Below are 13,492 nucleotides of genomic sequence, written 5' to 3'. Positions count from 1 at the left end.
TTGCACCACAAGAGTGTGGACCTTACAGCATACAAACCTAGGACCAGCAGAGGAGTTGTCTGCCCACTTGTGACTGTGAACAAAAGGGGAGCTATCAACACAGATGTGGTGCTAATGACCCAATAGTCAACTCATACAATGTGCATAATCAGAACTATAGAAATTCTTATTTAATTTGAAACTGACTAATCCAGGAACACTATCTTAAAACTAAAATTTCCTGATCTTGAGAAACGGATCAATTGGTACTCTCTCTGAACACATTCCTGATGAAGGACTTTTGCCCGAAAAGTTGACTTTCCTGCTCTTTGGATGCTACCTGACCTGCTGTGCTTTCCCACCACCACACTCTTGACATGTTTCAGTCTGGCAAGTAGCATTTTTCTGTTAACATTCTGTCTACACCCACCCAAACGCAAACACCTAGAGAAAAGAACCTTCACTCAACATTGGCTTTGTGAACTCTGTTCCAAAAACTCATGAATTCATGAGCATTTCTTTTGAGCTTTAAATTTATCCTTTGATTGTAAACTGGTTCCTGATTTGCTCTTTGTTTTTGTGCATGTGTCTGTGTTGTAATAAACATGTCCTAGGCTTGAATGCAAGAAAAAAAATCAGACTTTTTTTTTGTTAAAACCAGAGAAGAAATTAGAATCATACAAAAGTTACCATACAAAAAAAGGCCATTCAGCCTATTGTCTGCACTGGGCTGAATAAACTAGCCGCACACACTAATTCTACTTACCAGCACGTAGCCCGTAGCCTTGCAAGTTAGTGCTTCAGGAGCAAATTCAGGTTCATTTTAAATGATTTGAGGATTTCCACGTCACCTACTAAACCACACGGAAAATTCCAGGTACCTCTTACCCTCTTGTAGAAAAATGGTTGTCATGCTCTCACTAATCCAGTGTTACAGAACAGGTCTTTGTTGTCTATGTTATCCTCGTTGTTTTGTACACATCAAGTAAATTGCCCCCAGCCTCCACAACCTTAACCAAGCCAACCTTTGTGCATACCTGCAATTTTCAAGCCTGATAATATTCTTGTAAACATCTTCTGTAATCTCTCCAAAGTAATATGTCCTTTCGCCTAATGTGACCAGAACAATGTACAAAACTTCATCTTTGGTCTAACCAGTGTCCTGTATTAGTTCCAGCACTACATCCCAGTTCTTCAATACCTTGTCCAATAGAGAATTGCATCCCATGTGCTGCTTTGCCACCCTTTATCTACCAATCCAACAGCACAGAGACTCAGGGTTAGCACTGCTGCCTCACAGTGCCAGGGCCTGGGTTTGATTTCACCCTTGGGGGACTGTCTGAATGGTGTTAGCACGTTCGACTGTGGCTGCGTGGGTTTCCTCCCTGTTGTTCCAGTTTCCTTCCACAGTCCAAAGATGTGTAGGCTGGGTGGATTGGCCATACTAAATTCCCCATGTCGTTCAGGGATATGCAGGCGAGGTGGGTTAGCCATGTGAAATACAGGGATGGGGTGAGAGTTTGGGTGGACTTAGTGGGTCAAATGGCCTGTTTCCTTACTGTTGGGATGCTAGGATTCTTTGATTATCTTATTGCTGTTCATGGGATGTACTTTCACAACAAGAACCATTAACACTGAGCATGCTTGTCATCATTAATAGCTTCATTGCACTTCTAAATAAGGAATAGTCAGGAACAGGCAATTAGAACACATCATTTTGCAAGCTTAAAAATGTGTTGCTGGAAAAGGGCAGCAGGTCAGGCAGCATCAAAGCCCTTCTTTTGCCCGGAACGTCGATTCTCCTGTTCCTTTGATGCTGCCTGACCTGCTGCGCTTTTCCAGCAACACATTTTTAAGCTCTGATCTCCAGCATCTGCAGTCCTCACTTTCTCCCACATCATTTTGCAAGGACAACAACTCTAAAAATTGCTGGCTGAGCCATTTGAATCATAAACCAAAACAGATTTGGATAAAGTTGAACATTTTAGCTTCCAATAAGCAAGAGTACTTCAGATTTGTGGAAACTATTTGTCAATAAACAGCACTCTCTCTACAGCACATATTTTCAGCTGTAAATAAATAAAAGACACATACCTGACTGCCATCTGGTTCAGCAGAATCTTCATTCTGATCAATAGCAACACATGCCTTGACCAGATTTTGAAAGATTGCATTGCGCTTTTCAATTCTGTCCGCAGTTAACCAATTTTCTTCCTTTTCTCTATATATTAAAGAAAGTTAAACAATTCATTGGATACTCAAGGTCGTGGAAATCTGTGGGGGCACGGAGGATAAATAGTAAATGCTCAAACCTGAGTGCAATAATCTATTACAGAGATTATGGACATGTTAAGTGAAGGTCTGCACACAGAACATGTGAAAATTAGGAGGTAGACAGGCACCTAGAAATGGGAGAAAATGTTATGGAGCAGGGTTCTCTTTTAAATAAATCAAATATACAAAAACGTAGGCAGACAGCAACCAAGACATTAAACAAAAAAATTCATACAAATAGCTATGCAAGAATGAAGTTTGAAATGCAAAAACAGTGGGACAACTTCAAAACCTGGATCGGATACAGATGAATCATTATAAAATTAGGATATAGCTAAAGTTTAGAATTACTGGTAAAAAGTCTAAGGTGCTTTTAAGAAAAAAAAGGTGCTGTTCTTGAAACTTACACTGTTCCATTGAAGCTTATGCAAGGGCAAGATATTGTTTACATTTTGCAGACAAACCAGATTGATTTTTAACAAATTGGTTAACCAATTTGCATCTAGTTAACCCAATGTAGAAAGAGTTGCAAGAATACACGAATAATAAAATGAAAGGTTAAGTGAATCAATATTCCAAAACAGGGAAAAGATACATGGTATACTGGTTAGGTAGTGGATGAGCATGTTGCATATCCTACATTTCCAAATGAAGGCTGTGGAGATCTCAAATTATGAAAAATGCCAAGAGTGAGTAAGCAAGGCATAATGGAAGTGGTTGAAGTGTGTCTGGTGATTGATGATGTTTTAGTTGGAGAAATTCACAGAAAGCCATCTGATGAATGTGGTAATGGAAGGTGAACCAGGGGACTCAGAAGACATAAGCAGGTGCCATTGTAGGCAACAAAATGGTTTGAAGTAGGGTAAAACTCTAAAATGCTATAGCAATAATAAAAAAGTAGATTATTACCTTCATTTAAAAGAATATTTTCACTATTCTTTAAAATGTTACACCGTTTTAAAAGTGCGTGAAACTGAGAGCAATATTAGACATTTGTACTTGTGCAATTTAACACTGAAATCCAGAATTATTTCTAACTATATACGACTGAGGTATCTAAGTGTAAGTTTGTTAATAATATCCTTCAACCTTCCCTTTTATTATCACTGTAACGATAACAACATTGGCGATGAGATCCAGCAACCTAGTCACTGCTAAACCAGAGGTCCTGAATTAAAATCACGTATGGCTGTGCATTTATCGCCCAACTCTAATTGCCTTCAAGAAAGTGATGGCGAGTTGTCTTCTTGAAACACTGCAATCTATTTGATGTAGGAAACAACCATAATGCCATGAGAGAGAGAGCTTGCTGTAAAATTCATACCCTCTGACCTACTCTTCTAGCCACTAAGTTTAAATCTATTCCAGGTTATTGATAGTGGATAAATTCAGAGATGAGGATGCCATTGTCCCTTCACATTCATGATTAGATTCTCTCATGTTGACAATGATCATTATTTGGAACTTGTGTAGCATAAAACTTTACTTGCACTTTTCGGCCCAAAGGTGGACTTTGACTGCTTCAGTTTCTGAGGAGTCACAAATGGTACTGAACATTTTCCTGATGATCACACACATCCCCACTTCTGAACTTGTAACAGAGAGAAGTTCATTGATAAAGTGGTTGAAGGTGGTTGGGCCACTATCTTCAACTCCAGCAAAGATATCCAGGTGCTGAGATGACTGACCTCCAGTCAGGCAAAAGTGAGGACTGCAGATGCTGGAGATCAGAGTCAAGATTAGAACGGTGCTGGAAAAGCACAGCAGGTCAGGCAGCTCCTCGAATGCTTCCTGCTGTGTTTTTCAGCACCACTCTAATCTTGACTCTAACCTCCAGTCATCACAACCATCATCCTTTGTACCAGGTGGGGCACCAAACAGCCTATTTTCCTATTTTTCTAGACCCCCTTGATGTTACAGTCAGCCAAATGTGGCCTCAGTGCAATCACAGTCACCTCACCTTTGTCCACGTTTGAACACAGGCTTTAAAAGAGGTCAAGAGCCAAGTGGTCCTGGTAGAATCCAAAACAAACATCAGTGAGAAGGTTATTGCTAAGCAAGTGCTGCATGATCTCATTGTTGATGACACATTCGACCATTTTATACATGATCAAGAATAGACTGATGGGGCAAGAACTAGCCAGGTTACATTTATCATGGTTTGTTATCACTAGCATATACTGTATCTGATTGTGTATGGAAAATTGTCCAAGTATTTCCTGTCTTGTAGCAATATTGGAACAGCTTGTCTGGGGGGCACGGCAAGTTCTTGAGTACGATACTTCAGTATGATTCACAACCAAAATGAACTGCAGATGTTGCAAATCAGACAAAACAGAAGTTGCTGGAAAAGCTCAGCAGGTCTGGCAGCAGCTGTGCAGAGAAATCAGGGTTAATGTCTTGGGTCTGGAGATCCTTCCTCAGAACGGATTTCTCTTCACAGATGTTGCCAGACTTGTGATCCAGCAAGTTGTGTTTGGTTTCTTCAGTATTATGGCCAGAGGGTCATCAAGGTCCATAGCCTGTGCAGTACGCAGCCATTTTTTGAGATCATGTGGAATGAACGAGGTTGGCTGGAGACTGGCATCTGTAATACTGGGGACCTTCAAAGAAGCCCGAAACAGATCATCCACTCGGCACTTCTGGCTGAAGGTTGCGGTGAATGGCATCTCGTGGTTACCTAGTTTTCAGTTGCTTGAATCTCTTCAAAGTCATTCTCATTTAGGAATGAGATAGCGAGAGACAGTACTCTCCTGCACAAGTGCTGTGTAGTGATTACTGTTACTGATAGGGTCATGGGGACATGCATCTGCAGTAGGCAGCTCGGTGAGATCAAGTTTTTTTTCCCCCCTTTTATTGGTTCCCTCATCACCTACTGAAGCCAAGGCGAACAGCTGTCCCGCAGGACTTGACTAGCAGGGCTGCCAAATAACTCTTGGCGATGGTCATTGAAGGCTGCAGAATGTTTCCTTCCCTAAAAAGGGCATTAGTGATCCAGATTTTTTAGTTGAAAAAAAACAATTGTTTTATGGCCATCATTAGACTTTTAGTGTCAGATTTTTCTGGAATTGGTGAGGAAATGCAGGAGGTTTCATTGTTAATCTTTAACCTGATGCCATGACACTTTATGGGGTTTGGAGTCAGTATTGGTAACTCCTGGAGGAGCTCTCTAACTGTATACCACTATGCCAACACCAGTGATGGATCTGTCTATCCTACAGGTGAGATAGGAAGTATCTAGCAACAAAGTGTTGTACAAGGAATTCTTCTGTAAGTATGACTGCTGAGCTAATGATTGACAACTCAAATTTTGGCACAATGCTCCAAAACATTCGCAAGAAAGACTCTGCAGGAGCAACCAGATAGTGTTTGCTGTTGTTTCCTGTACCATAGTCTATGTTAGGGTGGTCCACCTACTTTCATTCCCTTTTTCCACCCCCACCCCCCCATTTCTAGTTATTGATGCAGCTGAATAGCTGTACTATTTCAGAAGACAGTTCAGAATCAGACACATTAGAGTGAGTCTGGAGTCAAATACAGGCCAGAACAAGTAAGGACAGCAGTTTCCTTACTTAAAAGAACATCAGTAAACTGTTTCTTTTAAATGAACCTTTTTTTTAAAAATCAAATTGCTCAGAGATGTTATTACACACCTCACATAGTCATCGAGATGTACAGCACGGAAACAGACCCTTTGGTCCAACTCATCTATACCAACCAGATATCCTAACCTAATCTAGTCCCAATTTGCCAGCATTTGGCCCATATCCCTCTAAACCCTTCCTATTCATATACCTCTGGACCAAGTGGGACTTGAACTTGGGTTCTCCAGACCAGGTGTACGGACACCACCACTGCATGACAAGAGGGCCACCCAGGTAGGTTTTTAAGACAATGAACTTGAATAATCCAATATGACAAAAATCTGAAATTAAAAATTGTAATGATAACTTCAGAAGTCAAATCATCTTCCACAGTGGAATTCAAAACCAGGTCGCCAGAACATTATATAGGCACCTGAATTACTAGTAACAATACCATTTGGTCATATCCTGCCCTAGTTTGTCATTTATTTTATTTTAAGTTCCATAGGTTTTAAATGTAATCAGACTGCCAAATTTAAATTGACATTTAACATTTTCCATTCATGAGCAGCTGCAGCAATATTAAGAAACTGGGCACACTATGTTCCATGTTAACTCCAGTTAAATTTTGTATGACTACTCTGGGGAAAAAAAAAATCAAAATATATCACCTTAAGTAGTTTTCAAACTGAGGCATGAATTTTTCCATTTCCTGATGAACTTCTTCCCGGATGTTCTTTTCTAAGATCACTTTTTCTTTTTTTTCTTCAATTAGCTTGTTTTTCAGATCTTGTATACAAAGGAGTAACTTCTGTGTATGATATAAATAGATAATAGAGGTGGCTCATTCAAATTCTAAGAAATTGTTCCATTTGAAATATATATATATTATATATATAAAAAATATAAATGAAACAGCAAAAAGTAAATAAAACATTTTGAAATAAAAACTGTGCAATTAAGATGATGGATTTGAACTAGTGGCATAGGAATTTTGGTCACTGCACCTAAAGGGATTTAACTCTCAACTTGCAAGTATTTCTATAGCTGTGATTTATTTTAACAACAGCAAAAGAGTTAATATTTGCTTTCAGTGGAAGAGTTTTTACAAGCAAACAAAGTGAACAGTTGTGCATTGGGCTCGAGGATGGAAGATCAAATTCCAAACGAGAGCACCACCCCTCCCCTGTGATAAAGGGAAAACACCCACAGCTTCAAAACAAAAATATTTTGGGTTGCAATTTGGCAGGTTTACAAAAGTCTTGACTGAAACTGGACATGTAAAAAAGTTGCTGCTGTGAAAAAGAGGTACTTTACAGCAGTTAAATAAGTTCTCTCATGGTAAGAAACAGGTTACTTGCATTTGTTTGAATTAAGCCAAACATTTATGGTTTGGAACAAGACCCTGAAGGGATTATTTGCAGCAGAGAAGAATACAAAGGCTTAAAAAGAGAATCAGAATTTAAGACTGGAAATTGAAGCCACAGTTAAGTGAAAACCTCTGCATCATAAACACCTGAGAGCATTCCCTTTTTTTTTTTTACACACTTTAAAGCAGAGCTGTTGGAATTGTATTTAACTTGTGTTACAAAAGCTTTAAACATGTATTATACGCACATTTGGTTTATTCTATTTCTTTTGCATAATAAACTGTTTTATTCTTAAAACAAAAATGTGCTTAAGCTCCAGTAAGAAACCACCTCATTAAACCAAAAATAAAGTGATTTATCAAGTCAGATTTCAATTTGGAATCAGACTTGTCCAATAAAAAACACCAGTTGGGATCAAACATCATGCTAAAACCTTTTCTTCCAAGGACACTTTAGTGTTGGAGTTATTTGGTAAACTCAACACCAGAAAGACCTTTTGACTATTCATTAAAATGGATTTTAATCCCCATCCATCATTGAGGGAATGAAATCCAGAAAGTTATAAACTGCACTTGTGAACATGTTTCTTATCCAAGAACAAGTAAATGATGATATCTGATATATTCATAATCGATTACACAAAGTTAGCTGGAACAATTGACAGGCTTGATTTTCAGCATTCAAAAAAAAAAGCAATCCAGAATCACACATTGTAACTGGGTGAAGTTCCCCTCTTCAAATCAATCAATCATGAGCGAAGAAGTACAAAGCAACGTGATAGAGATGCAGAGGATAAGTTGAGTGCTGAGTGCAGATGGAATTAATTGCTAGGTTCTTAAACGATTGTTAATGAGGTGGGAGATGAATTGGTATTAATCTTCAAAATTTTCCTAGGTTCATGAAAAGGTACCAGCAGGTTGAAAAGCAACAAATATACCCCCTCTTTCAAAGAGGGAGGGAAGTATAAAACAGGAAACTCTGGATCAGTTAGCTGAGATCTATCCTGGAGACGGCATTACAATTGATCATTAAAGAGGCTCCAAGTGCTTATTGGAAAACACAGAGGTAAATCAGGAGTCAGGATGGCTTTGTCAAAGGAAAGTCATGTTTAACAAATTTATTGGAGCTGTTTGAAATGTGAAAACATGCTGTGGATAAAATGGAGTCTGCAGACGTACTATACTTCAATTTTCAGAAAGCATTTGATAACATCCCACATCACAGGCTATTGCAAAAACTAAAAGCTCATTGTGAAGGGGTGACATATTAACAGAGAAGAATGTTTTCCACAAGTTAAAAAGCCATAAAGCTAAATTAGAAAAAGAGATCGATCGATCGAGAGAGAGAGATCGAGAGAGAGAGATCGAGAGAGAGAGATCGAGAGAGCGATCGAGAGAGAGAGATCGAGAGAGAGAGAGATCGAGAGAGCGAGAGAGCGATCGAGAGAGAGAGCGCGAGAGAGAGAGATCGAGAGAGAGAGATCGAGAGCCAGAGAGCGAGAGAGAGCGAGAGCGAGAGCGAGAGCGAGAGCGAGAGCGAGAGAGATCGAGAGAGAGAGAGATCGAGAGAGAGAGAGATCGAGAGAGAGAGAGATCGAGAGAGAGAGAGATCGAGAGAGCGATCGAGAGATCGAGAGAGCGATCGAGAGATCGAGAGAGCGATCGAGAGAGCGAGAGAGCGATCGAGAGAGAGAGCGCGAGAGAGAGAGATCGAGAGAGAGAGATCGAGAGAGAGAGATCGAGAGACAGAGAGCGAGAGAGAGAGAGAGCGAGAGAGAGAGAGAGAGATCGAGAGAGAGAGAGATCGAGAGAGAGAGAGAGAGATCGAGAGAGAGAGAGATCGAGAGAGAGAGAGATCGAGAGAGAGAGAGATCGAGAGAGAGAGATCGAGAGAGAGAGAGAGATCGAGAGAGAGAGAGATCGAGAGAGAGAGATCGAGAGAGAGAGAGAGAGAGATCGAGAGAGAGAGATCGAGAGAGAGAGAGATCGAGAGAGAGAGATCGAGAGAGAGAGCGCGAGAGAGAGCACGAGAGAGAGCGCGAGAGAGAGCGCGAGAGAGATCGAGAGAGCGAGAGAGAGATCGCGAGAGAGATCGAGAGATCGCGAGAGAGAGAGAGATCGCGAGAGAGAGAGTGATCGCGAGAGAGAGAGAGAGATCGAGAGAGATCGAGAGAGAGAGAGAGAGAGATCGAGAGAGAGAGAGAGAGAGAGAGAGAGATCGAGAGAGAGAGATCGAGAGAGATCGAGAGATCGAGAGATCGAGAGAGATCGAGAGAGATAGAGAGATCGAGGGAGAGAGATCGAGGGAGAGAGATCGAGGGAGAGAGATCGAGGGAGAGAGATCGAGGGAGAGAGATCGAGGGAGAGAGATCGAGGGAGAGAGATCGAGGGAGAGAGATCGAGGGAGAGAGATCGAGAGAGAGAGAGATCGAGAGAGAGAGAGATCGAGAGAGAGAGAGATCGAAAGAGCGATCGAGAGAGCGATCGAGAGAGAGAGATCGAGAGAGAGAGATCGAGAGAGAGAGATCGATAGAGAGAGATCGATAGAGAGAGATCGATAGAGAGAGATCGAGAGAGCGATCGAGAGAGAGAGAGCGAGAGAGCGATCGAGAGAGAGCGAGAGAGAGAGCGATCGAGAGAGAGCGAGAGAGAGAGCGCGAGAGAGAGCGCGAGAGAGAGCGCGAGAGAGATCGAGATCGCGAGAGAGAGATCGCGAGAGAGAGAGAGATCGCGAGAGAGAGAGAGATCGCGAGAGAGATCGAGAGAGAGAGAGAGAGATCGAGAGAGAGAGAGAGAGAGAGAGAGATCGAGAGAGAGATCGAGAGAGAGATCGAGAGAGAGATCGAGAGAGAGAGATCGAGAGAGAGAGATCAAGAGAGAGAGATCGAGAGAGAGATCGAGAGAGAGAGAGAGATCCAGGAGAGAGATCGAGAGAGAGAGAGAGATCGAGAGATCGAGAGAGAGAGAGAGATCGAGAGAGAGATCGAGAGAGAGATCGAGAGAGAGATCGAGAGAGAGAGAGAGATCGAGAGAGAGAGAGAGATCGAGAGAGAGAGAGAGATCGAGAGAGAGAGATCAAGAGAGAGAGATCGAGAGAGAGATCGAGAGAGAGAGAGAGATCGAGAGATCGAGAGAGATCGAGAGATCGAGAGAGATCGAGAGATCGAGGGAGAAAGATCGAGGGAGAGAGATCGAGGGAGAGAGATCGAGAGATCGAGAGATCGAGGGAGAGAGATCGAGGGAGAGAGATCGAGGGAGAGAGATCGAGGGAGAGAGATCGAGGGAGAGAGATCGAGAGAGAGAGATCGAGAGAGAGAGATCGAGAGAGAGAGATCGAGGGAGAGAGAGATCGAGGGAGAGAGAGATCGCGGGAGAGAGATCGCGGGAGAGAGATCGCGGGAGAGAGATCGAGGGAGAGAGATCGAGGGAGAGAGATCGAGGGAGAGAGATCGAGGGAGAGAGATCGAGGGAGAGAGATCGAGGGAGAGATCGAGGGAGAGAGATCGAGGGAGAGAGATCGAGAGAGATCGAGATCGAGGGAGAGAGATCGAGAGAGATCGAGATCGAGGGAGAGAGATCGAGAGAGATCGAGATCGAGATATCGAGAGATCGAGAGAGAGAGAGAGAGAGAGAGAGAGAGAGAGAGAGAGAGATCGAGGAGAGAGATCGAGAGAGAGAGAGAGATCGAGAGATCGAGAGAGAGAGAGAGATCGAGAGAGAGATCGAGAGAGAGATCGAGAGAGAGATCGAGAGAGAGAGATCGAGAGAGAGAGAGAGATCGAGAGAGAGAGAGAGAGAGAGATCGAGAGAGAGAGATCGAGAGTGAGAGAGAGATCAAGAGAGAGAGATCGAGAGAGAGATCGAGAGAGAGAGAGAGATCGAGAGAGAGAGATCGAGAGAGAGAGATCGAGAGAGAGAGATCGAGAGAGAGATCGAGAGAGAGAGAGATCGAGAGAGAGATCGAGAGAGAGAGAGAGAGATCGAGAGAGAGAGAGATCGAGGGAGAGAGATCGAGGGAGAGAGATCGAGAGAGATCGAGATCGAGAGAGATCGAGATCGAGAGATCGAGAGAGATCGAGAGAGAGAGAGATCAAGAGAGAGAGAGATCGAGAGAGAGATCGAGAGAGAGAGAGATCGAGAGAGAGATCGAGAGAGAGAGAGAGAGAGATCGAGAGAGAGATCGAGAGAGAGAGAGATCGAGAAAGAGATCGAGAGAGAGAGAGATCGAGAGAGAGATCGAGAGAGAGATCGAGAGAGAGAGAGATCGAGAGAGAGATCGAGAGAGAGATCGAGAGAGAGAGAGAGAGATCGAGAGAGAGAGAGAGATCGAGGGAGAGAGATCGAGGGAGAGAGATCGAGAGAGATCGAGATCGAGAGAGATCGAGATCGAGAGATCGAGAGAGATCGAGAGAGAGAGAGATCGAGAGAGAGAGAGATCGAGAGAGAGATCGAGAGAGAGAGAGATCGAGAGAGAGATCGAGAGAGAGAGAGAGATCGAGAGAGAGATCGAGAGAGAGAGAGATCGAGAGAGAGATCGAGAGAGAGAGAGATCGAGAGAGAGATCGAGAGAGAGATCGAGAGAGAGATCGAGAGAGAGATCGAGAGAGAGATCGAGGAGAGAGATCGAGAGAGAGATCGAGAGATCGAGGAGAGAGATCGAGAGAGAGAGATCGAGAGATCGAGAGAGAGAGAGAGAGAGATCGAGAGAGAGAGAGATCGAGAGAGAGAGAGATCGAGAGATCGAGAGAGAGAGAGAGAGAGATCGAGAGAGATCGAGATCGAGAGAGAGAGAGATCGAGAGAGAGAGAGATCGAGAGAGAGAGATCGAGAGAGATCGAGAGAGATCGAGAGAGAGAGAGAGAGATCGAGAGAGAGAGAGAGAGATCGAGAGAGCGAGAGATCGAGAGAGAGATCGAGAGAGAGATCGAGAGAGAGATCGAGAGAGAGAGATCGAGAGAGATCGAGAGAGAGAGAGAGAGAGAGATCGAGAGAGAGAGAGAGAGATCGGGAGAGAGAGAGATCGAGAGATCGAGAGAGAGATCGAGAGAGAGATCGAGAGATCGAGAGAGAGATCGAGAGAGAGATTGAGAGATCGAGAGAGAGAGAGAGAGATCGAGAGAGAGAGAGAGATCGAGAGATCGAGAGATCGAGAGAGATCGAGAGAGAGATCGAGAGAGAGATCGAGAGATAGATCGAGAGATCGAGAGAGAGATCGAGAGAGAGATCGAGAGAGAGATCGAGAGAGAGATCGAGAGAGAGATCGAGGAGAGAGATCGAGAGAGAGATCGAGAGATCGAGAGAGAGAGAGAGATCGAGAGAGAGATCGAGAGATCGAGGAGAGAGATCGAGAGAGAGAGATCGAGAGATCGAGAGAGAGAGAGAGAGAGAGATCGAGAGAGAGAGAGATCGAGAGAGAGAGAGATCGAGAGATCGAGAGATCGAGAGAGATCGAGAGAGATCGAGATCGAGAGAGAGAGAGATCGAGAGAGAGAGAGATCGAGAGAGAGAGATCGAGAGAGATCGAGAGAGAGAGAGAGATCGAGAGAGAGAGAGAGAGATCGAGAGAGAGAGAGAGAGAGAGATCGAGAGAGCGAGAGATCGAGAGAGAGATCGAGAGAGAGATCGAGAGAGAGATCGAGAGAGAGAGATCGAGAGAGATCGAGAGAGAGAGAGAGATCGGGAGAGAGAGAGATCGAGAGATCGAGAGAGAGATCGAGAGAGAGATCGAGAGATCGAGAGAGAGATCGAGAGAGAGATTGAGAGATCGAGAGAGAGAGAGAGAGATCGAGAGAGAGAGAGAGATCGAGAGATCGAGAGAGAGAGAGAGATCGAGAGAGAGATCGAGAGAGAGATCGAGAGATAGATCGAGAGATCGAGAGAGAGATCGAGAGAGAGATCGAGAGAGAGATCGAGAGAGAGATCGAGAGAGAGAGATCGAGAGAGAGATCGAGAGAGAGATCGAGAGAGAGAGAGAGAGAGATCGAGAGAGAGAGAGAGATCGAGAGAGAGAGAGATCGAGAGAGAGAGATCGAGAGAGAGAGAGATCGAGAGAGAGAGAGATCGAGAGAGAGATCGAGAGAGATCGAGAGAGAGAGAGAGAGAGAGATCGAGAGAGAGAGATCGAGAGAGAGAGAGATCGAGAGAGAGAGAGATCGAGAGAGAGAGATCGAGAGAGAGAGAGAGATCGAGAGAGAGAGAGAGATCGAGAGATCGAGAGAGAGATCGAGAGATAGATCGAGAGATCGAGAGAGAGATCGAGAGAGAGATCGAGAGAGAGATCGAGAGA

At 43.6% G+C, this 13,492-nt stretch overlaps 1 protein-coding gene across 4 annotated transcripts in view; it reads right to left on the bottom strand.

The window, feature by feature from the left end:
• kif20bb (kinesin family member 20Bb) overlaps positions 1-13,492 on the bottom strand; it is a 136,742-nt gene that overhangs the window by 63,859 nt on the left and 59,391 nt on the right. For all 4 annotated transcript variants that reach the window (XM_087999025.1, XM_087999027.1, XM_087999023.1 and 1 more), the window contains 2 exons: positions 6,509-6,648; positions 2,074-2,200 (listed from right to left, as the gene is read on the bottom strand). In XM_087999025.1, coding sequence (XP_087855151.1) covers positions 2,074-2,200; positions 6,509-6,648 — 267 coding nt within the window. The remainder of the gene's footprint in view (positions 1-2,073; positions 2,201-6,508; positions 6,649-13,492) is intronic.

The sequence above is a fragment of the Chiloscyllium plagiosum genome, unplaced genomic scaffold (genome assembly GCF_037043375.1).
Source record: "Chiloscyllium plagiosum isolate Xiang-an unplaced genomic scaffold, Cpla_swu_hap1 HiC_scaffold_22, whole genome shotgun sequence".
Classification (NCBI taxonomy): domain Eukaryota; kingdom Metazoa; phylum Chordata; class Chondrichthyes; order Orectolobiformes; family Hemiscylliidae; genus Chiloscyllium; species Chiloscyllium plagiosum.
The sequence above is the reverse complement of the archived record's forward strand: the minus strand, read 5'-3'. Positions and strand labels throughout refer to the sequence as shown.